The sequence below is a fragment of the Tympanuchus pallidicinctus genome, unplaced genomic scaffold (genome assembly GCF_026119805.1).
Source record: "Tympanuchus pallidicinctus isolate F22 unplaced genomic scaffold, pur_lepc_1.0 scaffold18, whole genome shotgun sequence".
NCBI lineage: Eukaryota > Metazoa > Chordata > Aves > Galliformes > Phasianidae > Tympanuchus > Tympanuchus pallidicinctus.
This window is the reverse complement of record NW_026294699.1, coordinates 12,829,066-12,856,361: the sequence shown is the minus strand read 5'-3', so window position 1 is coordinate 12,856,361 and position 27,296 is coordinate 12,829,066. Positions and strand designations below refer to the sequence as shown.

At 42.7% G+C, this 27,296-nt stretch overlaps 2 protein-coding genes across 5 annotated transcripts in view; one reads left to right on the top strand and one right to left on the bottom strand.

Moving 5' to 3' along the window:
* The window catches only part of CUNH7orf50 (chromosome unknown C7orf50 homolog), a 101,636-nt gene that overhangs the window by 62,326 nt on the left and 12,014 nt on the right, over positions 1-27,296 (bottom strand). The window lies entirely within an intron of this gene.
* GPER1 (G protein-coupled estrogen receptor 1) lies at positions 5,004-23,747 on the top strand. Of its 2 annotated transcripts, XM_052679889.1 has the most exons (6): positions 5,004-5,344; positions 9,625-11,029; positions 14,539-17,020; positions 17,566-17,712; positions 18,973-19,097; positions 19,599-23,747. In XM_052679889.1, the coding sequence occupies exon 6, from the start codon at positions 19,643-19,645 to the stop codon at positions 20,480-20,482; it is 840 nt and encodes a 279-aa protein (XP_052535849.1). In that variant the 5' UTR covers positions 5,004-5,344; positions 9,625-11,029; positions 14,539-17,020; positions 17,566-17,712; positions 18,973-19,097; positions 19,599-19,642; the 3' UTR covers positions 20,483-23,747. The 2 variants fall into 2 exon arrangements, with proteins under 2 accessions (XP_052535849.1, XP_052535848.1); XM_052679888.1 differs by having other exon boundaries at positions 5,005-5,344; positions 18,973-23,747.

Below are 27,296 nucleotides of genomic sequence, written 5' to 3'. Positions count from 1 at the left end.
TGTGTGAAAATAGAAATAAGCAGCAGCACAGACACTCTCAGCTCAGAGGGCTGGAGAAAAGATTGTTAGGAAAGGGAACAGGTTCCCAATTAGAGCTATCCTAAGGTACCTGTGAGTATATTTAGAGCCAACAGCAGGAATAATGCTGCCATTATACAGGAAAGCTCTCAACTCCGGATCAAGTTAACATCTAAAAATGCAGAATTGATCCCCTAATTTAAAGGGGTTTTTAAAATCATAAATCCCCCCCGATTTCAATAGGAGGTTCTTTGATTTATCACTTCTATGCAAGTCTATGTGTTACCAGTAATACAACAAAACTTAAACCCTAATTTTAGCATGTACATCTGCAAATTTAAGCTAAAAATTATCTTGAAGCTGGTAGAATTCCCACACTTGTTTTTATCTCACCTCCCAGATAAATGGTATTTCTGATGTTAATTCTGGGATCAAATCTGTTGTACAAACACCACCTGGTGGTCACTAACAGAACAATCCCGCGTGTCACAAAGGTGGTTTGATCCACAGAACGAGTCAAACGATTCATGTTCACAATGGAAACAAGATCAGACCAACTGCTGGTTATAAATGTACGTATCAGCAGGTCCTGTCTGCAAGCACATGGAAGGAGAAACAAAATTAGCCATCGCTTCTGCAGCACTGCTGAGACAGCGAGGTACATAAAATCCTGTTGCAAGAAACAATCCTCAACAATGTTCAATGTGTTTTTTAACCTCACAGGATATTTAACCAGACTATGAAATCTGATTATTGAAAAGACATAAATATTTATTAAAAAAAAAAAAGCGTGTGTTTCTTGTGTTTGTTCTGAACACCTGGTACCAAGCACTGCATAGAGAAGATGCTCAGAGATCAAAAGCAGTGCCATTCCCAGCCAGCTCCAGAGCATCGTAATTCTTCCTAATTAAGTTACGCTTTCACTAATTCAAAATGAAATAGATTTCATTCATTATTAATAGAGAAGTTTCTGAAACCTTTCAGCTCAGCCTATGTAAATTAAATAGCCATTCTAACACCTGCAGTTATACACGGAGCCCCGTTCCCTTATAGAAGCTGCTGTTAGACAAAGATGTTTTCCACCCCTCATTAAGGCATTATTTGGAAATACAGCCATTTTCAGCCCCCACTGAGGAGTTACCTGCACATCTACCCACACAGAGGAATTTACTTTTAGGTTGATGGAAACATCACTGCAGAGTAACAGTAAGAAAATACTGTTTATAGAACAGCAAACAATGCCCAAATAAGCCAATATAAAATCACTAATGGGGAATCATGAGTGAGCAATCCTGAGATGTGACGGCAGTGGTAACGCAGCACAGAGCACGGCTGTTCTACAATAAGAGGCTCAGTGTTGATTTAGGAGCAGCCTCAGAGGTGCAGGCAATTATTAATCCCAGTGCCTACGTACCCACATCACCAGCTCGTGCTTTTTTAACCCTATCCAAGCAGACAGCTTAAATTCCACAAATCCACATGGCTCCACGTACCTTGCAATCAGTCTGTCTATCTAATGAGGAGATGAACCAGCTGTGCAGTGGGCTGACCAAAGGAGCTCGAAGCATCCACATATCTAAATGCCACCACTGAAACCCACCTGCTGCAGTTACATGGCAGAAGCAGACACATCTCAGTTCCACTTACAGATCAAGATATCAGGAAGCCAACAAGCAAACAAAAACCCAAAAACATGCAGCGAACACAGAAAAAACAAAGACATGGCTTTTATTCTAAAATTCATCCTCAAGCAGAACTCCTTCAGTTCTCCAAGCTGGCAACTCTTGATTTTGTGCACAGATTCCGTTCTGTTTGGCTTTATGTTTCACCTCAAAGGCCTGAAGTTCCACGATCTTTTAATTGAGGACTCAAATTTGCTTGCTGCTGAATAGCTGACTAAGCAAGAAGAACAATTTCAGAGTGACTCTGTAACTGTATGTCAGTATAACAAGAAACTTAGAATAGATGCTCTTCTCAAAAAAAAAAAAAAAAAAACAAAAAAAAAACCCCTAACAGTAATAATAATAATAATAATAATAATAATAATACATCTGAATAGATTATTCAAGAAAATGTCAGCCCAAGGCAGCTCCCCCGTGCAGGAATCAGGACTCAGCACACTGACACATGGAGCCCCGTGGTGCCCAAGTGCCACCAAGAGAAACTCTGCACAGCCAGCTCAGCCCCTGAGCAGCACACTGAACCTCCCCGGCCTCCTGTGGTGAGCATCCCACCCACACCCAGGTTATTTTTTGTTGGATAATTACATTAGAGGAATAACTGAGATGGAAATACATGATAGTTCATGAAAAATAACTTCAGGGAAAAACATGGATTGTTTTTCAGTTCGTAATTCCAGTAACACAACATTGCTTTTCATCACAGCACGCTGGGGAATGGGCAGTAACAGCCATTGGATGTTCCAAAACAAAGGGATGCTTTCCTTAATAACCCTCCATCAGAAAGGCAAGAGAAGCTGCCTCAGCCCTACGCAGAACATCATTACCATGCTCACCTCATCCACTGAGAGCACACACGTGCTAATCATTAATCAACAGCACTCATACAAATAGTGCTAAAAGAATGCAAACAGACATTTAACCACCTTTGTTTTCGCACTTTTCTGAAGGCTCACACAACCCCACACTAGTTTGCCACTGTTCTCATGACTTGTGCCCTGTGATCACTTAAGCAGACGGAACTGAACTGATCCATTGTTTAAGAGAAGACCCAGCCGGTCTCACAACAGCAACATCTCGCTTTTCTTTCAGTAGTGCAGAAACTGTGAAAGTAACAGCAAAGTAACAGCACCCTGGGCTGCTGCCAAAACCACCCTGCGTAGCTGTTAGGATGCCAACAGGGCAGAATATGGAGTAAGAAGTTGGGAAACCTTGATTTCCTGACCTCTGTTTCTCTTACGGCTCTCAGTTTCTTCCATCCATTTGGGACACCAAATTTCTCAGTACCCAAACTTCCCATAGAATGTGGACACTTTCTGATGTTCTTCTTTGAATCAGTGCACGTATTCTGAAACTGTAACATGCTGCTTGCTCCCAAGTCGAAGCATGATAAGCATTCTTTCCTTTAGGTACAGCTGGATAATAACACACGATAGGGAATAACATTTGTAAATATGAACATAAATTTGGAGATGCAAGCTTTCCCTTTGTTTTTTGTTGTCGTTAAAAAAGGATGTGTAAGAAAAAGCTTTACTCTTTTCTCTTTTCTGTATAATTTTTCTCATTAGAAGACAAGCTCCCTCCAAGCTCTTCTTCACATCTTGCATTAGCAGAAAAGCTGCTACTGAAACACAGGAAATGCATTCTCAGTGCTGATGTGCTGAGGCTTTCTTCACTCCAGTTACTCCTCCTTCACCAACTGGCTGCTAATTACCTCAGAATAAAGCTTTATAAAGGGCAATTTGAATCATCCTTAAACTTTTGGTGCAGGCACTGATTTTTCTCTATCTTTCTGGTAGTCACAAAGGGTGCATTGGGAACAGATGAACCCCAGCAGGTTGTCCCAGCCAGAACCAAGTGCTGGTGAGGGACCCCGTGCTGTCAGAGCAGGGCAGATGCTGGGCTGTTCAGTGTTACCCCATGTGTGCACACAGTCCGTTCTGAAACCCAAAAAGGCAGGTTAGTATCTCCTAGTTGAGGACCAGACACTTCCTAAAATTTTCTTGCCTTTCCAGCATAACCACTGGATTCTTCATGCAGTTCATGCATTCTCTGTGCAGCCCCACGTCCTACATAATGGATAAGGTGCCACTCCAAATTTGCATAGCTCGTGGAAAATCAACAGTAAAACACATTTGCCTGACTTGCACTCATTTACCCTTGTTTATTATGTGAAATCGATACCACCAGAAGAAACAAGGACTTGGGGACACCTCCAGACCAGCTGTGCCATACAGAACATGTACACCACCCAGCCAGCTTCAAGCTTTTCAGAAGCAATTTGGAAACACTATTAAGAATGAAAGGGAAACAATGCACCCAGTCCAACAAACAACTATGCTGAGATGTTCAAAAACAAAGCTACGTGGGAGTTGGGGTGTTCTGAACAACAAGTGCAAGCTCCTAGAAAACCACATTTCACAGAGCTGCTGAGCTACTGAAGAACTGTTTTGGAGCACAGCTACTTCACAGAGCCTGAAGCAACCCACATCTGGTTTGAGAGAAGTGCTTGCAGCAGCAATGCTCACCCTCAGGTGGAAGCACAAACCTCAGCTGACATTGTGCCTCCAGCCAACCTGCAAGCCCCATTCTGAGCCCTGCACTCTGGTGCATTGGTTTTATTCCATTTTCTTGAAGTGTTTTGGATTTTTCCACGTATTTTTCAGTAAAGCTTGCTAAAGTGCAACAGGTAAAACACCATGGAGACAGGAAGCACTGACCAAAGCTACAGGAGATTATTACAAGATTAGAGAAAAACATGCTTTGCCACTGATGTGCTCCTTTGAGGAAGCACGGTGCAGCTGATGCCTTCCAAGCAACAAGGCTGTGTGCACAGGAATAATCATGAGCCAAGCCTTTCTTGCTCATTTCCATCTAAGGTTTTGAAAATACTATTAAGCAGTCACTAAGAAGATTGATGCTTAGCCCAACTCAAAACATATTATGGACTCAAAATCGTGGCTTTTAGCACCTCATGGTCATTGCAGAGCAGCTGGAAACACAGTTTGTTGAATGCACACAACCCTGGGGGTGTTCCAAGAGCCAGAACCCATGCAGAAATAGAAATACACTGTATTTTTAAACTGTGACACAAAGTATTTTGTTGTCACATAGCTGCCCAGTTCACTATGGGCTTTGAATCTGCACTTACTCAATTGGCTTTCCTTTTTCAAGAGCCCTAGGAATTAAAACAGCACACTTACCAAAAAAAGCAATTGCAAAGGCTGGGCAATGAGTGTAGGATTGCTTCATGGGCAGAAAAAAAATTCCACTGGATGGCCTCACAGACTCAGAAATGGCTGCAACAAACACTACTTTTCTGTTCTAAAATATCTCCCTGCAGAGGATAATTTGAACTTTAAAGTCACATGGTGAAATCATAGGTTTGCTAAGCATGCAACGTGTACGGTTTGAATGATGTAAACCCAGTTCCTGTTTCCCTTGCAGAACTGAATGTTTTTGTAGTCAGCAAGCAACTGGAGTTTTCATCGCGATTTATAACAGCCAAAGAAGTTACTGTGATATACACACGCTGCTGTCTGCATAAATAGAAAGGGCTACATCCTCCAAACAGTAACTGTAATTCATCTGACTACTCACAGTGGAAGTCTCAGCTAATTGTATCTGTGGAGCATTTTCCTGGAAAGGTAAGTGCTTTATCTTACTTCGGATATGCGATGTTTTATTCATCACCAGAGGATCAAATGGTGAAGCTGTGGTTGTCTTTCACAAAGTTTTTAATGTTTGCTTCTTTAACAAGATTTGAACGAGACAAAATGAAACAGTGCCTCTGAGAAGCACCCTCGTAAAGCTGAATAAAGCCGAGCATTAAACAGAGTGAATCTGACAACTGCTTTCTGCTAAATGCATTACTCCCACTGAACTGACATGGACAGATGATGAAATCCCATTCAGTGGTGTGGACGAGGGACTCCACAATTCATAGGAGCAGTCTGCTGAGGGATGGACATTTTTGGATAATCCTAACAGCGCTGTAAGGGTTCTATAGGCAGGAAACGCATCCGCAGTGCTGGTGTAGATTATGCTCAGTTATAGCTGATTCATATTCTGGGAAAGGGAAAAGAAAAGCTTTCGGTTTCTCAGCAGTCATGGTTAGGATTTCTGAAGTCTTTAGCCTCAAATACTTTCCAAAGCGTAGGAATTGTGCACTACAACGAGAAGAAAGTGGCATTTCAGTGCAATCATCCACTCCCTCTATTTTTGTCCCACCATTTGGCAGACCTAGCCAGAGCAGGAAGGACAAATCCACACGTGTGAACCCCCCACCCCCAAAGCGCCAGCATCGCTTCTGCGGGGCGGTGCAGCCCATGCCCGCTCACACAAGGAGTGCTGTGTGCACTGCTGGATGATGGGGGGAAAGAATTTTCTCCTTCTCTGAGCTGCTGGCAGACCAACTGCCCTGCCCAAGCTTTTTATAGAGGGAGAGCTCAGCTGCCAGCAAGAAACTCCCTGTTTTAGGGACTCTTCTTTCTAGACTTCAAATAAACAGAAGTTTCCTTGAGACCAAGCTCTCCAACCGCAGCAGTTAACCATCCATTGCATGGGAGGGTAAGAAAGCAATGGAACCTTGCAGACTGGGTCCTCTCATTACTGAAAGCTGCTTTTCACAGCTCGCTATTTTTCCAACTACTTCTACAACTACATGGTGCTCATTTCCTCAGCTCCACCTGTGGGAAGTGAAGCAGAATGCACGAGCTGTGCTTCAGAAAGTGGAAATTAAATATATTCACATCAATCTCTGGCACAAAAGGCACGGTGGACACAAATGGGGAAACAGTGCCAGGACAAACCCCAGAGAACCAAAATTGAAGCTACATGAAGGAAGGACTAACAGCGTGCAAATGATTGTCAAGTAAAACAAAGTGGGGAGGAAACAGAGGTGAGGAAGAGGATGGGCTTTTAGAGAAAGGCAATGCAGGAAACCACAATGCAAACAGTGTGTTGTGACTTTCCCTCATTAATTAACCTGAGGAAAAGGCCTGAGTTCTGCACAGCTTCCATGTACAAGAGCTCTGATGGGATATTCTGATAGTGGTCTCAGTCACCAGTGCCTAAATAGAAATGATGAAGTCAGTTCTCCCCTAATAAGCTGAGAGGAAGAACTCATCCACATCCTGAGGCATTTACAGGGCACAATGGCAGCTCCAGGAAGCAGAAAAGGACCCAGCCCAGCAAGCACAGCACAAACGTGACGTGCTGGGAGCAACCACATTCAGTTCAGTGCAAGGAATGAACTTAGAACATTGGGAACGTTTCAAAACCATCAAGACTTAGAATTTCTAACAGTTGTTTCCTACGGTAGAGAAGCACTGAGGCTGAAGGGCTCCCTAAAGCTCTAGATACAAACAGATGCACAGAAAGGTTACACCATCTGTCCCAGTTTTATTCAGCTCCAGATGCAGGATGTGAGGGATGGGAGGGCTGCTGGCAGGGCCTCAGCCACAGGGGCCAACACAGCAACTGCAGGAGGTGACGAGCAGCACTCCTTGCTAAGAGCCATTTCCCCAAGAAGGTACAAGGAGACAAGATATGGCAGAAAACAAGCAGCATTAGGGGATGGTGTGATACAGCAGGAATAGACACCTGTGTGAGTGCACTGCAGAGAAAAAGCATCCCAGTATTAGCTTGCAGGAAATATCAGGCACGTTTGTTTGCAACCATGGGCACACAAGTCTTTCCTAGCACATCCAGAATGCAAAACTGCCATTTGCTCTCCTTCAAATACTTAGTGAGGCATCAAAATCAAATGAGAGAACAGTCTGCCATTATCACTGTGACTTTCTAAAAGCAGAACAGAGACAGCGCTTGGAATAACTTAAGAAAGAGTAACAATCTGCATTATAAACTTTAACCTTATTTGACTAGCCTGCAAGGATTTCAGAATATACTACAACTGTTAGCAATGATCAACAGAAAATGGAGCTATTTTTCTTCTGCATGAACACTTGATTGACTTCCAGCAAGCATCCTGCACGTACAGACTGAGCACCGCAGAGCTGCCAGCAGCTCAGTGCTTTGGCAAGATTTTGGTAATATGGATAATTTTCTGGAATTTCCCATTAAGACAATGCATCCAGAATTTTTCCTTTTGTCCAAACTTTAACTTCTACAGTTGCAGTATTATTTTCCCCTGAATTGAAATTCAATTAATGAAGGAAATTAAAAAGAAATACCTTCAAAGATATCAGTATCAGAACCAAAGTCAGATCCTGAGCACATTTCAACAAGTTTTGGCACCTTGTTTTTCCTGCAATCTGGTGGAAGGCCGTATGATTTCCTGTGAAACCTGAAGTTGCTTCCTTTGTTTCCTTGGCAATTCTGCTACTCTGAGATGCTGTGCAAGGCCAGTGAGTGCAGCCTGGGATGGAAGCTGTCAGGAAGACAACAGAAACCTTCACAGAGCCAGAACTCCATGGAAATACTTGGTTCTGCATCAGGGCCAACAGGACTGGAAGGCGACCCCTGGAGACTCTGGCAGGAGAGCTGCTCAAAGCAGAAGTGTTTCTTAACCTCCTGAAAGTACTGTGTGGGATGCTGGCTTCCCATAAGAGCAGGAAGGTTTCTGGGGATGCTCAAGTGGTTCACATCCTCTGCAATCCTGGCACTGGATCAGGCTATGCTTCACACATCTCTTTTAACAGAAGGTCAAAATTTGACTTACACTGCTTGCTGAGTATTTAAGAAGGGATGCATTGCAGAAGTCAGACATTGGTGGCCTTCGGATTTCCAAGCAATGAAGAGAAATTGAAGCAGCAGATGGAGGCCAGGAGAAGGTCTGACAAGCTCCGTGGCTGCAGTGACTGTGCAGAATTGAAAGGTGAGACAGGTACATTCAAACATGCAGGTCAACATGAAAGAACAGCCACGGAGCCAAGGGGAGCAGACTGCATGGCAGCTGCTTGATTAATGAGGAATTTACTGGTATTTAAAACCCAGCATATTGGGCCTTATCCTCAAACACTTTGCATCTAAATCTACATGGACCAAAGCCAACTGCTCCTCTGTGGCACAGAACTTCCCCATGCATGTCCTGCATTCCTGCCTGGAACAGCACCTCCAGAAAGGGAAAACCGACTTCAAAGAGAGGGAAAGAACGCTGCTTAATCAAAACATAACTCTGTGGTTTGATAGAAATGCAATTATAATTACATAAGATTATATATATACACTTAATCAGAGTCACTTCGATAAGTCAACTTTTTGAATTAAAGTATTAGAATTCCAATTTTGAGGAGCGGTTAAAAATATCAGCAATGTGAAGTAGTGTCAGAGGTAACAACACAAACGAACTGCCAAGCAGCATTAAGGCACTGACTTATCTATAATGAGCGCTGCCTAAAAACACCCATGTAGCTTCATGAACTTTGATCAATTTAAAGTTACTTCCACTGTAAGAGCTAAAATCACCAGAATACTTGGAGGAAAGATGCCTTAAGCACAGCTGCGAGTGTAGCACTCTTGTTATTAATTGTTACTGAGTTATTTTCCAAACCAACCTGCACAACAAAGTGTCTCAATTTTGCTTTTAATGGTATATAAAACATATATACATGTATCTACTACACTGGGTCACTGGGTTTTTCTTGAGTACATACAATGTTTCCCTACGAAGCTTATGGGCTTCAGATGGATCCTGCAAATACCAAGAGGTATCACAATTACTGTATCAATACATCCCAGGGTCACTGAGAGCCAGCAGCCCATCCCTGCTACTGTTAAATCTCAGGAGCTCAGAACTCAGCTGCAAAAATCGTTCTATGGCAGAACTTCATTGGGAGGCTTATGATGCGCTGCTGATCATTTTCTCAAGCTTGAGCACGTGCAAAAAATTTCCATTTTCTGCAAAGTATGTAATGCACAAATGAAAAGACATTAACACCTGTTTCTCCTTCCTTTTCCATTTCAGTTTCTAACTTCCCCGGGCAGGAACAAGCAGGTTGTGCAGAAAGGATGAGCGCTCACAACATGACGTGGATCAGCTACCCGAGCAAGAGCCTGGCTTCCACCTCCCTGGAAGAAATTGAAGCATTCATAGCTTCACAAAACATCATATCCAGACTTATGCACTGTTACATTGCCTTCTTTGTGCCGACAGGGCTGATAGCTGGCGTGTGCATTTTGGTCATTTTCATAAAGAATTACGTGCAGAACAAAGCCATGGAGCACTTAGACCCGCTTCTCCTACACTTCACCATCAGCAACATCACAATGATTCTGTTGTCATTCACAGTCATCAACAGACCTGACTACACGAGAGTGACCCACCTGGCCTGTAGTGTGCTGTCATTTCTGTTCAACTTCAGTTATTTCAGCTCTCAGCACTCTTTGGTGCTGATGCTTCTCATGCTGTTACTGAAGAGATTTCCACCAAGGACTGCTCTGAGCACAGTAACCCAGCGCCCCATTCTGTGCATTGGATGCGTACTGCTATGTGCCTTCTGCTTGGCTCTGACAGAGGCAGTGCTGGTTGGCACAGAGAACTACCACTTGGAAACAGACTGCCAGCTAGATCCATTATTTGCATGGCCTGAATACGAGATCGTTAAATTCACCCTTGGATTTGGAATCCCATCATTTCTTCAGATACTCTCTTTTATCACCCTCCTTGCTAAAGAAGCCCCTGCTGAAGCTCCAGCCTTACAGCAGCACATCCGTGCTTACCTTGCTGTGTTCATTATAAGCATAACGACATTTATATGTCGTCTATTTTACAACATTATGATTCTCTTCAGGACAACACTGAAATTACAGAAGAGCATTGGAACTCCAAAGGATGAGCTCGTGATGAACATTGCTGAAATAGTACTGTTCTCTGAGAGCTGTGCTAGCCTGCTACTCATCCTCTGTTTGCACAAACCATGCAAGGACAGAATACTTCAAGTCATACGGAGCTGCCGAAGGGCACCCAGCACCCCCAGCCACCTCGACATCCCAGTAACGCCCACAGGCCCTGAAATGATGTCTCAGTAACACCTGCTCTTCTCAGAGCTCTCAATCTACTCCTATGGCTTTTCTTCTTTGTAAAGGACAGTTGTTCTTCCTTTTGATCCCAAACTTGGACTATCACACAGCTAGCAGGACTGATAAACATGTATTTATCTGCTATCTGCAGTGACCTAGCATGTAGAAACATGCAGGACTTGGGGGTCTGTTCTCATGTGCGTGTAAATATTTTTTCATCTCCTTCCTTTGCACTTTACTTCAAAAGCGAGCAGAAAGTATTGCAGCCATAGGAACATGCTTCTGTAATAGAACCAATGCCTTAGTGAGGATGAGCACCAAAACATATCCCAGAGCAACTTGGAACTAAGGTAAAAATCTGCAGCCAAAGCATTTTCTCAGGTTTGCTTCCTCTTTGGACTGGGATTTCTTACCTTACAAGCCACCCATATTTTTGTAACACTGCTTAATTCCAGTAACAACAGCAGTGAAGCAGGGGTTAACAGTCCATTACAATCCCAAAATAGTGATACTGCAAGTCTATTTCACAGCTTGCTTGTACCATGTATGCACACAGAACGGGGTTTTCCTTCCTTTCTTTTCCTGTTTTTCTCTTCTACACTTGCTGGAACCTCCAAGGTTTTTATCTGAATTCTTGCATGCACAAAAAAAAAACAAAAAAACAACAAACCAACAACACAAAACCACTCAAATTAATGGAAACGTTGGTCCATAAAGAACTTTGTGTCCTTTCTGAGGCACTGAACTGGAAAGATGGACAGGATGGCTAATTAAAACTTTGTGCAAGAATGAAAGCTTTTCAGTTAAAGTATGCTCAGCTTCAGCTCCGCATTACGACTTCATGCAATTATTGATCTAAGCCATTCTTGATGAGTTCATTCAGAAGTATGAAGTCGCATGCCTTGAATAATCACATTCCATTACACCTTCACTAAAAAAATGAGAAAAACCAGGCCCAGAACAGTGGAACTGCTTTTAAAAAGGCAAAAAGAAGAAGAGCCCCAGATCCAGGCAGAAATCAAGGCTTTGCTGGAGATAGGAGAGGAACGTTACATATTTTAGATGAGCATTCACAGAGAAATAGTGCAAAATGGAGAAAGAAATCCAAATCTGAGCATCCCACAGCAGCCATGGCACTGCAGCCTATGGAAGCAGCCACTGGTGCAGGCAGAGCCTCAGGTGCAGGGCTGTGATGCTGGCTGTGAGAGCAGCACTGCTGGAACCCAGGTGGGCCCAGAGCCCTTTTACACGTTTGGCTTCAGTCTCAGACTTCCTTCCAGGGAGGAGAGAACAGAAAAAACAAGGAAGGCACGGGGCTGCTCTGCATCTGTGGAGTTGGAGTTGGACTACAAGTTAAAAACAGAAATACAGAGAGGTGATAAGCAGGGCTCAAGTGACCTGAAGGGTCTGTAAGAAAAAACACTCTGATACTTAAACACATGTTTGTGTAGCACTGAAGGCAAAATTTACCTGATTAGACATGGCACCTGGATGCTAAGGGAAGCAAGAGATTTTATAGGAAAAATCTTGGAAAGTTATCTTGGTAAGGTTCAGATCTGTGTGCAGTCAGTGCAAATTGGAAGGGGCTGCCTGAAATACAGCAAAGTGGCACTGATCCACCAACAGGAACACGTTCTGCAAGGATTGCCAAGTGGAAGACTAAAGGACATCTGCCCAAATGTAGCGTGCATAGATCTGGAATGTATTTACATGGCTCTAGTCCTGAAATGCAGTCAGAGTCATGAATTCCAGGACTTCTATCACGTGCAAAGAGAGGGCAATCGTCCCACCATGACCATAAGGACCAACTTTTCCACAAGATGTAAGAATCAACTGGTGACATATCTGCACTGCATTATGTCAGCTTGTTCTCCCACTCAGCTCTGCCCCGCTGCCAGCACCAGCAGATGGATAAATAGGGAACATCACGTAGAAACAGGGCATTAATAGACACTGGTCAGAAAATACGTAGATAAGAATCAGCTCTTCAAATACAAGAGTTAATTATATTGTTGTGAAAGGATTTCTCAGATGACATCTGAAGTTTTGCTTTGCATCCGAGGGAGTTTAAACAACAAGGTCTGAACATCAGCCCTGCAGAGAGGAGCTGTAAGAGCAGCACATCAGTACAGAAAGCTGACAGACTGAGCGAAAGGATGTGTCAGAAGATGTAAGCTGTTTGTTTCAGTTCAGGCAGAGAACATCACACTTTCATGGCTAAGTATGTTATTTTCTAGAAGGGGAATTATGCACAAAGGATTCTACTTCATTCACTGCTGCCATATATTGAAAGGATGAAAGAATAAATATTGTATTGTTTCTGAGTTCTGTGTTACTGTTCAAGGTGCCTGAAAGTAAACCCAGCCAGCAAATGCACAGGACCTGGTTAGAGAACACTGGCTGGGCCCTGGGAACTGGTCTGATGTGAGCAAATCACACCGTCCTGCAGGAGCCTGGAGGCTCAGCACAGGCAGCATGCATGACAGCACTGCAGCATTTGGCTCAAGCAGAACCACGTCAAATATCTCAGAAATAAAGACTGTGGGAGCGACTGACAGAGCTGACAATTGGAAAAGAGCAAGAACCACTGCTGCAGAGCTGTGAGTGCTGGGTACAGCTCCTGCTGCTGTCTGTGTGATGCGAATCGGTGTGCTCTGGTCTCTTCCCTCTCCTCAGCTGCTGCATGGGGACAAAAAGTATTTTCTGCATGGCTGGTTAGATTGTCATAACGTCTACATACAGGAAAAGACCAACTGAAAGGCAGAAAACAAAAGGAATCAGGACAGAAGAGGTTGAAACGTGAAACAAAAATCCAAGCTCTCATTAATATAATTCATAGCAATACAAAAATGTTTTGTTAAATGGTTCTTGATAAAGTTACACAGAATTGCCATTAAAATTCAGGACAATTTACATGTAGTCCTAGAGGAGATCTACTTTTGATTCAACTAGAACATGGGGGTAGATACCTCTATCTGCAATGTGAAATGGACAGAATTAGTCCCAAAAGCCATTATAAAACAGGCAAATTTGTGGTAGAAGAGCAGCTTTGGCTTGGATTAACAGCGATTATTTTTAAATGATTAATAAATTGAAATGTTTTTTTTTTTTTTTTTTAAGAATAAAATTAAATCTGCCTACTCTCTTTTTTTTCTTTTTTTTTCCCATCCATACCAGAAACAGCTTTGCTGCCCACTTTCTTCCAGGCTTCACCCAATTCTGAGCAGTACGTTCCAGAAGAAACACAGCACAGATATTTTTGTAGCCACGCTGTCAAAAATAACTAATGCCATATATTGGAAATTTGAAAGAATGCTTTATTTCTGTTCTGATAGCACACACATCTAAGACCAGCTTAGATGAAAAAAAAAGCCAAAAACCTTCAGTTCCAAAAACTAAGAGAAATGAGCAGGCTGCTGAAGGGTAAGCACGCATTTCTGAGTGGGTAACACGCTGTAAAAAGATTATGTAGAGACTAAAGACTCATCTTTCCCGAACCAGCTGGCTCCAATCTGATCTGGTCCAATTGCAAAACAACATCTGAGCTAAAGAGAGACAGGATTTGCACAGCTGAATCATAACTTGAGCTGCTACACCCCTATTTGTATTGCTAAGGCCAGCCTCCAAAGCATTTGAATTTCAAACTTATAGACCCAGAAAAGGCTCCAGCATCATTTGTGTTGACTTTGAGGTAGCTGCAGGTCGCAGTACGGTGAAAGCTCAAGCAATTTAGCCATAACAAGTCTGCTATGTAACTTTCACGCCATATACTTTGCACAAACAGTTGATTCACTAAATGCCAGGTATGAAAGAATGCGTTTTGCTTCCACAGTACTGTAATCCTTCTTCTCTCATTTAGGATCAGTTAGTGACAACTATGAAATCCTTTCATTTGGACAAGTGGAGAGGCGAAGCACCCAGGAAGGCCTGCCAGACTCAACTGCTGGAGTCGGAAAGGACTGCTGCTTTGTGAATTCTATTTTATCACATTTGGATGGAGACTGGAGTGCTATGATGACATCCTCCACTTTTACATCATGTTGTGGCCCAATTACAGAAAATCTGGATGTGTTTCTCCTCTCTTTGAAGTGTTTTGCAACATACAGTGCCAGAAAAACAAAAAGATTCTACCAAACAGTTTGAATGGTACAAGTGCTGTCCCTGCAAAGGCTGAACTTTAAAAAAATGTATTTTTAGTAAGAAAAATGCGTTCTCAGAATAATTGGCAACTAAAAAGGCTGAACAAACAAACACACTCCAGGCAAGGTTTTCTGCAGGCACAGAACACAATCATTTGTTCCAATCCAAACTATGCTTGATTACGTGCAAGAAAAGTAGCGATCCTGTGACTGGTCAGGATAAAATCCAGAGGTACTGCAGAGGAGGGCAACAGCTCCAGGCAGATGTCACACAGTGGATGGACAAGGTCACAGGTGCTGCTCATGCTAACAGAACGATGAGACAGCCCTGGAGGGGGAGTTCCATCTACACGCACAACTTGAACTTTACAGCAGCATCTGTTCCTCCTCCACTCACCTCCCACTTTGCTCTTCCTCTACTATCACTCCTTTGGTAACAGCAGTCCTATGCTGACGCTTGCTAAATTACCTCCAGCAGCCTATATTATCATATTATCCTCACTCCGAGCCTCTTGGTACAACACAGCACATCACAATCACACCAGTGCTCCTTCAACACAATGCAGAGCCAGATATGTTTATGGAGGCATATACAGCGTTTAAGAAGTTGACTACTACAGATTTAAAAACAACTGCCAGGAAAAACACTAAAGGCTGGATTACTGCAGCAGGACATGGCAGGAAGGCTAACACACCAGTTGCTTCCATGCTTGTTCTCAGCAGCAGTTGCAATAAGGCACAACAGGCAGGGCTGTAACACTGTCACAATTCAGTTCAATATACAGATCACGGAGGCACTCGTTATGAAGTCCTATGGGATATCAGCAAATGAAGGAGGAAAAGGGACTGAGGTATTCAGCAGCTGTTAAAATTTGTTGTAAGCACTTTGTGACCCTTTTCAATGGGGAAGTGCTGAACGGTGAGATTAAGATAGATTAATCAGTAACAATCACTTGATTGCATAAACAAGAGCCTGGAGATGCTGTCATTTGTTTTAGGAAACAAAATTCAGAGAATTCACATGACAGTCTCATAAAATATTTATTTACTGAAACACAGAAGTCACTAATTACAGTGTAATCATATTAGACGTGGCCTCTTCTTATGCTTCATAGCTCTCCTAGCAGGAGAAACAGCTACTTCAGGGCTTTTTCAGAAGGACATTTCCTACCTACACTTGAAGAGTGGCAGAAGGACGTATTTCTTGTCCTAAATTCAAATGAGAAAATCAGCACTGATAACAGCATTACACATTCTGATAGCAAATCAGCTGATGCTCGCAGTTAGAAAACCAGGGGCAGACAAAGCAGCTGATTGCTGGAGCAGGACCCCAACATAACAAACATGAACACCCAGAAGCCACCTCTAGGCATAAAGGGAAACACTGATCCTGCTGGCCCTTACAAGATCAGTGCAAGTTCTGAAGGACAGAATGAAGCAGACGAAACCACATGATCCATGAGCAACAAGAAAGACTCTTTATAATCCTGCTCTTAGAACAGAGGAAAAACAGCCCATCAAAGCTGGTATCACAAGACTTTCCAACACGACAATTACTGCCGTCCTATAACCCAACCACAGCTGTGCACTTCTCAAAGCAAAGCACTCTAAGGCCCTCGGTCCCCATTTCCCCATCAGGAAGACTCCAGAAATCCATCTGTGTGCACATTCTCTTCAGCTAAGCAGTAATGCATTCCCAAACCATCCACAGTCACTGTGCAGGAACAACGACACGACAACTTCATGCCTCTGAATGATAACACTGATTTCTTGGAACCCTGATGCTGAGATCCAATCCATTTTTTTAATAGCAGCTGAACATCGCATCGAAGCACGGCCTGCCCATTAATGACACTTTAAGTTAGCAGATCTGTATCATCTTAAAAAGTGAACCACGCAAAGACAAAATTGCTCTTTCAGGAGAAAAACACATTTCCTTTCAGCCTTCAGAACTGTAGCCACCAGTAGGTGGTGTTTCTGAAATGTCAGAGCACTTCTTCTCCCCTACAGATGAAATGCAAAACTCCACCTGCACTACTGCTGCTTTTCATGCAGGACTCCACGCTCACTGCTGCTCCACGTTCACTGCAAAGAAACCTATTTCATCCGAGGGCCTTTGAGCAGAACGGTTCTACCACGCGTCCAGATGACAACACACACCTGACAATGTAAATATACAGACGACACAGGACTGACTCGCAGGTAGGAAAACGGAAATTTGTAAAGCCAGTTTAGTAAATGACCCTCCTTAGCTGCTACATTTCACTCCATCCAATATTTTCCTCTTAACTGTCCCGGGGGGTTTAAGAATATCTTGTATAACAGAAATTGTTGCTTTGTGTGCGTGTAAAAGCGGCTCAGTTGTGACTTGCAAATGCATTTCTTAATAATTGATCAGCTGAGCTCTAGGTTTGAATACACTGCCCTGCCTGCAAAAATGCTGAAGGCAAAAGGAGAGCCAAAGGAACGGTACGCAAAAGAAAAGTGACAAATAAGAGACAGCAGTTGTGTGAGTAGAAGCAGCAAAAAAGAAACCAGCAGAAACAGGGTTAATTCCAGCCCTATGAGGCTGTTCAGCAGCACTTTGAACACAAATTAGAACAACCCTGGGAATCTATAAAGCTTGTTTTATTACCAAGGACGTGCAGCAAGATCTGCATTTTGCTGTCGTAATCTATCCTTTATTTAAGGCATTTTAAAACAGGACAGACTTTGAAATGATGTTTTCACTGCTGAATTGTCAACAGGTGACATTCCCTGCAGCTCTGCACACCTAAAGGCAAGTTTATCCTGGCACGGCAGTGGAAGTTGACACATCCATTAAGTGAGTACCTGAGCGAGAAGCAGCCTTCTGCTGTCTGCAGGAAAACCAGCTCTGGAAAAATGGAATTAAGGTAAAAATGAAGTGTTTCACAGTCTGGGGTTACCTGTAACGTTTGCAGTAGCTTGGGTTTCAGTGGGCTCTCAGACTTTACTGAAGCCTGAGCACAGGGCTGCCATGCAGAATCAATTGCTTTGACTCACAACTTAACCTTCCTTTTATTTACAGCATTTTACTGCCTTACTCAAAGATAAAAGGGTGTTACATGAAAGACAGTGGTCCGTGCCTCACTGGTATCTGCTTGAAACAAACACCAAACCTTCTTCAAATACATGTAATTTCACATGGATGTTTTAGCATGCAGATTTACCTTATGAAAACGCTTCAAAGCACAGCAACAGTGACAGCGAACTTACAGCTCTCACTGGGAAGTAAAAGCTCTTTTGATTCAAGTATCTGCTGGCTACTTCTAACAAAATGAATACATTGAAGCAAACTGAGGCGTGCCTTTCTGACTACAAATACTGTAAGGCTCCTTCTCCATTCATGGTTTGCTCCTTCTGTGCATCAGCGCTACTTGAAATCATTAAAAGGTGGAACTGAGCGCTAATTTTACCAGTTTTGCTGGTAGGATGGAGGTTAAAGCAATTCAAAATATCTAACGTTTAACACAAGCTACCCTGGGTTACCATTTCCATGCTATTTGTGTAGCATTTTATTTAAATAAACTTCCAGCGATGCTCCGAGTCCACAGCATTCAGCGTTCATAGGAAACAAATAGGATTACCGATGTTTTCATTCCCTTCCAGAAATCAGCGTAGCATAATTAATTGCAAAGAAAAGCAAACTGATGTCGGTGTAAATCCATGTGCTGCTTATACTACCTTCATTTCTAAAGCCTGCATTTCCTTCCCTCTGCAAGCAATAGGAACCAACTGCTGTTCGTCTCCGCTGCTTTCTCAGCCACTCTCCTACTTATTAAGCTTACGAGCTGCTGATGAACTGAACACACACACACACACCATACGCACATGCAATATAAACTTTATATTCATAGACTCACTTCATTAGGCCAAATTCTCCCGTTTGATTTCTGTCTTTCCACATATTCCAACACTGAATGGTTTACGATTTATAACGCCCTACCAGACCTACCCTCACAACACAATATCACCTCCAGCTAACTGCAATCCTTTTAACAGAGCTACTGAACATCCCTTCCTACCCTACACTTCCCACAGCCTCAGCTGCACGCCTGAAGTTAGAAGCAGCACACTGTGCGTGGCACAACGCTGCAGCATGAGATTAACAGTATTCCATTTGCAAATTGCAGGTCCAAGGATGTGCAATGAGTATTAACAGAACACAAATGGAGCTAGAATTCTGCCATCTTCCGACCTGCACGGAGGAGAACTGCTGAAGAAAACCTTTCTTTGAAATGATCCAAGTACCATTATGGTAAAAAGATCCCGACGTGATCTTACAGCGTACAGGAACTGCAAGTGCTCTCATTTGCAATGCATATAGTGTCTTGTAAGAAAACAAGAAAGAAAGAAATGTACTTCTTGTACTGTTGTATTTCAGTCAATTTCAAGTCTAATTAATTTGGCTTCTGAAGAATTTGAATTTCCTATTTATAAGTGCGGGCTTTCTTCCATTCCAAACAAAATGCTTCCGATTCACTGCTTTGAAAACACCCCAAAACCTCATCTTTTTGGCATTACTACCAAACTGTGAGTGCTGTTATCTTTTGTGCATGTATTTTAACCATGGAAACCTACTCTGCCTCAGTCCCACCTGTCATATGTAACAGCACAACTTTCAACCTCAACGGATCGCATCTGTGTAACGAGAGCCTGTCTTCTAGATTAGCAGATAAATCAGAACACCAACAATACGTTATTGGGCTTTTCCTATCGTGTCTTTACACAATATTCCTTTTTCCCATCGGTTTTGTAGGAAACATTCTGATTCTGGTGGTGAACATAAGCTTTCGTGAGAAGATGACTATCCCAGACCTTTACTTCATCAACCTCGCGGTGGCCGACCTCATTTTAGTTGCTGATTCTCTCATTGAGGTTTTTAATCTTGACGAAAAGTATTACGATATCACTATCATATGCACCTTTATGTCTCTGTTCCTTCAGATCAACATGTATAGCAGCATTTTCTTTCTGACGTGGATGAGCTTTGACAGATACATAGCGCTGGCAAAAGTAATGAGGTCCAACCTATTTCGCACTATGCAACACGCCAGGTTGAGCTGTGGTCTCATATGGATGGCATCCATTTCTGCAGCACTGGTGCCATTCACGGCTGTGCACTTACAACACACCGGAGAGGTCTACTTCTGTTTCGCAGACGTAAAAGAAATCCAGTGGCTAGAAATAACCCTGGGGTTTATCATCCCCTTTGTGATCATCGGCCTTTGTTACTCGTTAATCGTTCGAGTCCTTATAAAAGCACACAAGCACAGGAGCCTTCGCCTCCGCCGACAGAAGGCTCTTCGAATGATATTCGTTGTGGTCCTGGTTTTCTTTATCTGCTGGCTCCCTGAAAACGTCTTCATCAGCGTCCAGCTCCTGCAAAAGAAAAGCGAGCCCTCCTCGTCCAGCAGCCCGTCCTTCAGACACGACTACCCTCTCACAGGACACATTGTGAACCTGGCAGCTTTCTCCAACAGCTGTTTGAACCCTTTAATTTACAGTTTCCTAGGGGAAACCTTCAGAGACAAACTGCGGCTGTACATTGAACAGAAAACCAAGATGTCCACGTTACATCGGTTCTGCCAGGCTGCCCTGACGTCTGTCATCCCCGACAGCAATGAGCAATCCGAGGTCTGATTTGGGGCTGTTGTGCAGAACGTCTGACTGTGAAGCTGTGCAAATAGTGAACAAAATGCTTACTACTAACAGCAAGAAGCATGCCTGCCTGTGTATATATTGCACTGCTCTACTGAGCGTGGAAGGTTTATGTTCAGAATGTTTTTATGACAACTTTAATGTAGAGGAATATGCTATAGTCAGATTTATATTTAATTAAGAGCAGGATTATTAAAAGCTGAGCACTGGAGGAGCTTTATTTTATATAATACATGCATGAATGATAATATAGAAGAAAATTTTATCAAGCTAGAAAGACTCCAGATGTAACTTGGTTATTGGAGATGTTGTTTTGCTGGTGTATAGAAGGCACTTCCACTTAAACAACCAAACTGCAGTAAGAGTGGGGAAAAATCATTACAACACATTGATGCGGAGATGCAGAAAACAGTTTGACTTTTACCCACATGTGTTAAGTTAAATGGCTTTGCTTTTGAGAACTATATAGTATTATCATCATTGTATTCCAGCATGTCTTCCACAATTAACTTTTTCTGATCTTAATACAATCTAGAATGGTGATGAGCTTTTGTCTCATAAATCTGATCTGCTGTTTACATCAGCACTTGATCAAAGCTGTAATCATCTGTCACTGTGTGGTTCATCTCAAAGAACTCAACTGCAGTGAAATGTAATGCTGTGCTCTTTTGAGGATTCCCCAGGACAGCATTTCTCAGGATGGACATAAATGGGCTTTTTGTCAAAAATGCAAGCACATATATGTGCATCCATATCTCCCTTCAGACTCAAACAGAAGTCATGTAAGATCTGTCTCCACTTAGCAGACCCATTCAGATGGTAGAACAACATCCTGTGGCTTTAAAGCAGTCACATTCTGCAAGACTGCAAGAATTGCTTACAAAAATGAAAAAGCCTCTTTTTTTCTCTCTCTCTTTTTTTTCTTTTTAAAGAAGAACTTCTGCAAAGGTGAACATATCAGATCTGCACTTGGTGCCCTGCCCACCCCACCCCCAGAAAGCACAGGTCTTGGGACCCTTACAATGCACGTTGGTTGCTCTGTCCATCTGAAGACAAACAATGCTAAGAAAACAAACGTTAGCTAGAAAACAACAGCTTCTAATTTCTTTTAGAAAATAGCTGGCTTTTAAATCTGGATGACGCTTAGTGCAGGTTACTGCTGAACTTCCTCAGAGGAAGCCATAAAGTTCCTAGAGATTTGTGCACAAGGTCATTAAACCGTCACACACTGCAGCTCTGAAATACACAAACTAATTCCACCTCTGTGCTCACCAAGTCGAGCACCAGAACTCCAGAGAATGTGACGATCTGCCCCACTTTCAAACATCACAAATGAGCCAATTAGCACACTAAAGGAGTTTTAAAATGCAGACACTTAAAACCACGAGTAGAGTATTAAGCAACAAAGGAAATGGCGATTGCACTCATATTTCTCACAAAATAGTCAGTCTGCTAGTGAAGCTGCAGCCACAAAAGGTTTGACCTGTGGGCAGAGAGGCCCCAAGATGATGCTGCATTGGAACTAGCTGGATGTTCCTGAAACACTGAAATAGGACAGCACAGAGGAGTTTGCCCAACAGCTGACCACTTCCAAGGGACTGTTAATCATCAGCTAAGGAGAAATTCCCATTTACTCCCATCTTTCTGGTAGAGCACTAATTATATTTTCTCTTGGAAACATACAAGCACTGCCATGCCTTCTCTGTACAGAAGCTTCTTGACAACACAGAGCAGCAAATCTCATGCTGCTCCAAATGATACATACGTCCATTTTCCCTCATTAATTTCACCTTGGGAATTAACAACAATCATCCCAGTCCCACACAGACACCCCTGTGACAGACAGCTCTTTCAAACAGCACAAAGGAACAGATCACACTTGCAGCAATGCATTTCCATCGAGCCCCAGCACAGCATACCAGCTGTGGGTAATCCCAGCACTTTCCACGAATAAACCAACTTCTCTGAGGTTGCAGCAGTACAGCTTCCCAAACAGAATTCCTCCATCCAACATCCCATTATACAGCTAAAAGCACACTGCACACCTGAGCTACCAGAGGAGCTTCCTGCTGCTGGTATTTCGGTTCAGGTTTACGAGCTGTACCTGAAATGACTAAATTTAAACATGCTATTGTAAATAAATGACAAGTGTTGTCCCAGGTGAAAAAATGACACCTCTTCACAGAAGCTCGTGGTGTTTTTTTCCTCTAACGTGTAATTTAATCACACAAAGTTGCTTTCACTGCTTCCTTTCAACAGTTTGACATTTACTACATGGTGATTGTGCAGGCATGAAAAGCAGAGACGGTCAGTCTTGAGATGAAGTTTGTTTAATTTGTGAAAAGCATTGATGATGTGAATGTGGCAAGGAATTGGAGTCAGTGGGTCAAACAACCCCAGCTCCTGCATGGGACAGACGAGATGCAGAGAATAACAGCCCCTTCCTTTCCCCTTCTGGTCCACACAAAAACCAAAGGCTCGCATCCAAAAATGCTTCACCCATCCATTCCAAAAGGGAACAGCTGCTACAGAGCAAATTCAGGAAGCAAAAAGCAGAAATCTTGAAACACAATTGTCTTCAACATTGCTTCTATCAACTGGAAAAAATACCACCTCTCCTTACAAATTGCCCTAATGTCACCAATTGCTGTACTTCATCAGCTGTTCATTAAGACTGCAAAAGGGAGGAGGTTACCTGGACAACTCAGAGCGGTTAGGACTGTTGCTTTCTGTGTCAAAATGTGGTTTACAGGGGGTGAAAGTACACAGAATTCAACCTTGAGCATGATTTAATTCCATTTGAACTTGTTTCTACACAAAAAGGAAAAACATGCACACACAGAAGGCAGGTTTGAATGTTAACAGCTATTCATGAAAACGGATCAATGAATTTACTTCATTTTGCTTGAAAACAGGGGTGTGATTTGAATTGAGGGGACTCTGCCCTTCCCTTCCGATCCAAAAGCCTCTCCCCCCTCATTCAGAACACTGCACAAATGTTTGGGACTTCCAACACAGAAGAGCACAGAGCTAAATTCATGGCTGAATTCAATCAATCAAATTATCTCTTTGCAACAAGTTTACTCTCATGTTACCAATTACTCTTACAGCAGCCCATCACTACACAGCCAGACACAGACATTTCTCGTTCAGACTGTTTAGATTAAGCTATTATTATTATTATTACATTCTGTTTATTAAGCACGTCTCCAATAAACATTTCCACCTCAGAAATGCATTTTATCTTCTTTTTTTTTTGTCTTAATGTTTCATCTGCAGAAACATATGATAGGGAACAAGGCATTTTTAAGACGTGTACACAGACAACCTTGCCTGTACTCTCAAACTCTGCTGTCAGAGAGGTTCACAGTGATAGGCAGTGACCTGTGCCATGAGCTGCATCTTACAGACACACATCGGATTTGAAAATCTGAGCACCCCCCATTCATGTTTATAATTCTGATGTCTTCCCTACCATTGGAAAAAATGGTATTTTCCAAACTATTTATTCTCCACTGACATACAATACATGGAAGTTTTAGCCCTTGCCTTTTAGCTTCCATTCCACCACACAGCAGTGTGATGCAGCCAGGAGCCAAGAAGGAGCAGCTGCAGATTGAGCCAGCCACCCAAGCTGACAACAAGAAAGCAGTGCCTTCTCAGGACCTCAGGCCCTGCAGGATCAGCTCGCTGCCTTTCACTCAGCATCTCGCGTGCTGCCTTGGTTATTTACATCACACAGCTCATCCCACTGCAACAGATCCAGAGATGCTTGTCTCAGCCTCATCAAGTAGCCTGTGTGTTTAGGAAGGATTCAAAGTCACTTAACTCCAGTGATAAAACCAAGGCAAGTTTTCAACCTGCTTTTCCAAATCCCTCAAGCACTGTCTCCCACAAACATACACAGAAATTTGTAAGTTCTAACTTCACAAACTACTGAGTTATTCACTATAAAAAAAACCATCCCTACATTTTTAAATGCACATACCCTAAGTAAGGATGTAATGCAGCAGGATAAGCTATTCAAAGGCAATGACTCTGTTTAGAAATCTCCATGCTTGACCTGCAAGCAAAATCATTCCAAAGGCTTAAAATCCTCTCAAACTGCACAACATGTTTTCTGGAAGGACTTCAGCAACACTCTGTAACAAAGACATAATAGAGAAACAGGACAAATGTTGGGGTACTGTTAAATTAGCCCTAGCAATGGCATGAAGGCTATTCTGACAGGAGTTCACTGGTTGTCTAATAGCAGCAGAGATGGATGCCTTCTGCCTCAACCACAGCAACATTTCCGTTACTGGATATTCTCTCAATAGAAACAGAAATATAATGGCAAATGAGATTTTCTTCTATTCATTCTCTTCCACTCAGAACTGAAGAGAAATAGCCTTACCTGACTGCAGCAACTGTTTAACTCTTGTGTGCCACTATTCAGTTACAAGTGCAAATGGGGAGAAACCCAAGAAAGACCTCTCACAGTGCTGTCCCATGCTCCAAACATCAACCTGTGGGTTGGCCAAGACAGAAAGGAGATGCAAAGAGCGATACCTGCAAGAACTTAATTTAGAAGCTTTCTTGGCTTTCAAAGACAGGAGTGCAGAAGAATTACTTCTGACATCAATAAAAGCTGAACACTCTCAGAACAGCAAGACAAGCGACAAGCTATTTCCTTATGGTGGTGCAGGAGAGGTGGGGATGTGGCACTGCAGAGGTGATCCACGGATCACAAGCGCAGAGCTGCAGGCTGGGAGCTGCTGACACTGACAGCAGATGGCACAGAAGCTAAGCATGTGCTCAGCCCACAACAGGGACTGCGGGAGCATCCTTGGCAATCCTGCCCCTGGTTCCTGAGTCTTCTGCTCCACTCAACATCCCCTGCTACAGGGTAAAGCCTTTCAGCTCTCGGCCAGAAGGTGCTCCTGTATGACCAACAGGTTTGGGACAGCTGGCCATTGCTATTGTAAGCCCAAACTAGAGCATGACTTAATCCAGACCACTCTTTGTAAAGAAGGAAATACATTTTAAATGAAGATAGTTCACTAACCCTAACTGTGATATAAGAACACATGGTTATTAAAATAAAGCCTTCAGAATATGAAACACAAATTGCTTAAATTTATTATTAGCTATGTCGGAATGTAAAGGTAGAATAGAATGACAGTTATTAAAAACATGCATCTTCCTTGCATGCTGTCATATAAACTCCATGCTCCATTTCAGGTGATGCAGCTCTAACTCTTCAGCACGTTGTCTGAATGGCTCTGAGGTGCTTCAAACACAAAGGGTGTAGGGGCAGAGCTCTCCATCTTCCCCTGTGTGCATTTGCTGTTTGCAAAGCCTGCCTCACAGATGCAAATTATTAAGATAATGCTGAAAATTCAATAAAACATCGTATGATGATCATCTGCTTCATGTCCTACAGAACTCTAGTGGGATTCAATTAGAAGTAGGGAAATGCATTCAAAGGCAGGGTCTGGTTCTTTAGGTAAGAGGCTCTCCTGTCAAATACCTTCATGCTTGTACACGCAACACTTCAGGCAGCTTCTACAAGTCTAAAGATTAATTTTCTGTTCTAATTACTTGTTGGATGTAACACAGGCATCTTATAAGAATTTATTCATCTACATGGCTTTGATCTACTACACAAGAGCCATGTTATCTATACTGTGATTTATCAATTAACATATACAAACATACACTGCTCTTTCGCATGGCTCTCAATATTGCCTCTAAATGCAAAGGGGATTTTGGAGAAGGAAAACCCTGGTGAAATAACGCCAGTTCCTCATCCATACTGCAGAAGCAGCCATGCTGCCCCTATCTACTCAGAAAGGCTTTGTGTTGTATAATAGATTCCATCAAATAATTAGTATTTCATAAAAATCCTCGTTATGCCCATTTGGTTTTCAAAAGCAGCAGCATTCTGTCAAGGACTGAGAAAGCTGCTGATTTTCACACTGACCTTACTTTAAACATTCAAGTCTGCGCCTTTTTTTCTTTTTTAGATAAATTAACATTTATAAAACTGTACCCAGGAGCAATCAAGAGGAAGGAGCACATCCACGGGATTCAGCCTGCAGTCCTGTTACAGTACACACACTCCATGCCCCCAGCCCTATCAAGAGCAATACGTAGCAAACATTCATCCTCTCAAGCTTACAGCGTAACTTCTTGCCAAGTAGAATGTTTTGAGAACTCACACATATAATCAGATGCATTTTATTTCTGAAGATTGGGGCCTAATTTTTGATATTAGGTAATTCGGGCCTTTTCTAGCAGTTTCCAGTCATCTTGCCTCTATGATGAGCTAGAACCAGAAACAGAGAATGAGCAAACAAAACCACAGTTGACAAAGGCACAACAGCAGCGTTCTCCATTGAGTGGAGCTGGGTGGCATACACTCACTATCACCTGCCCCAGCTCCTGACCTCAGCGATTCTCAGCATCCACAAAAGCTTCAGCCATCAGTGGGAACCCTGCCCTGAGCTCCAGTTTCCTGAAAATATGTGCAGCTAAGTCATGAAAGCAAGGATTTATATTGGAAGCCTAGCAAGAACAGTCAAGGAAAGTTCTCACCACTGAGTAAAGAGCGAGCGGAAAGGAAACGTCAGTTGTGCTCCAAGAAGAGAAAGAATTTCCCCTCTTGATGGCAAACCAGGAACGGTTGTGTTTCCACCCCTGAACTCTCATCACCTCAATCTCTGGGCATGAAGAAAAGTAAAGAACTACATTTGGACGTATACAGATTAATGCAAATACCCAGAGTGAGCACAGCACTTTTGCTGGTTAATAA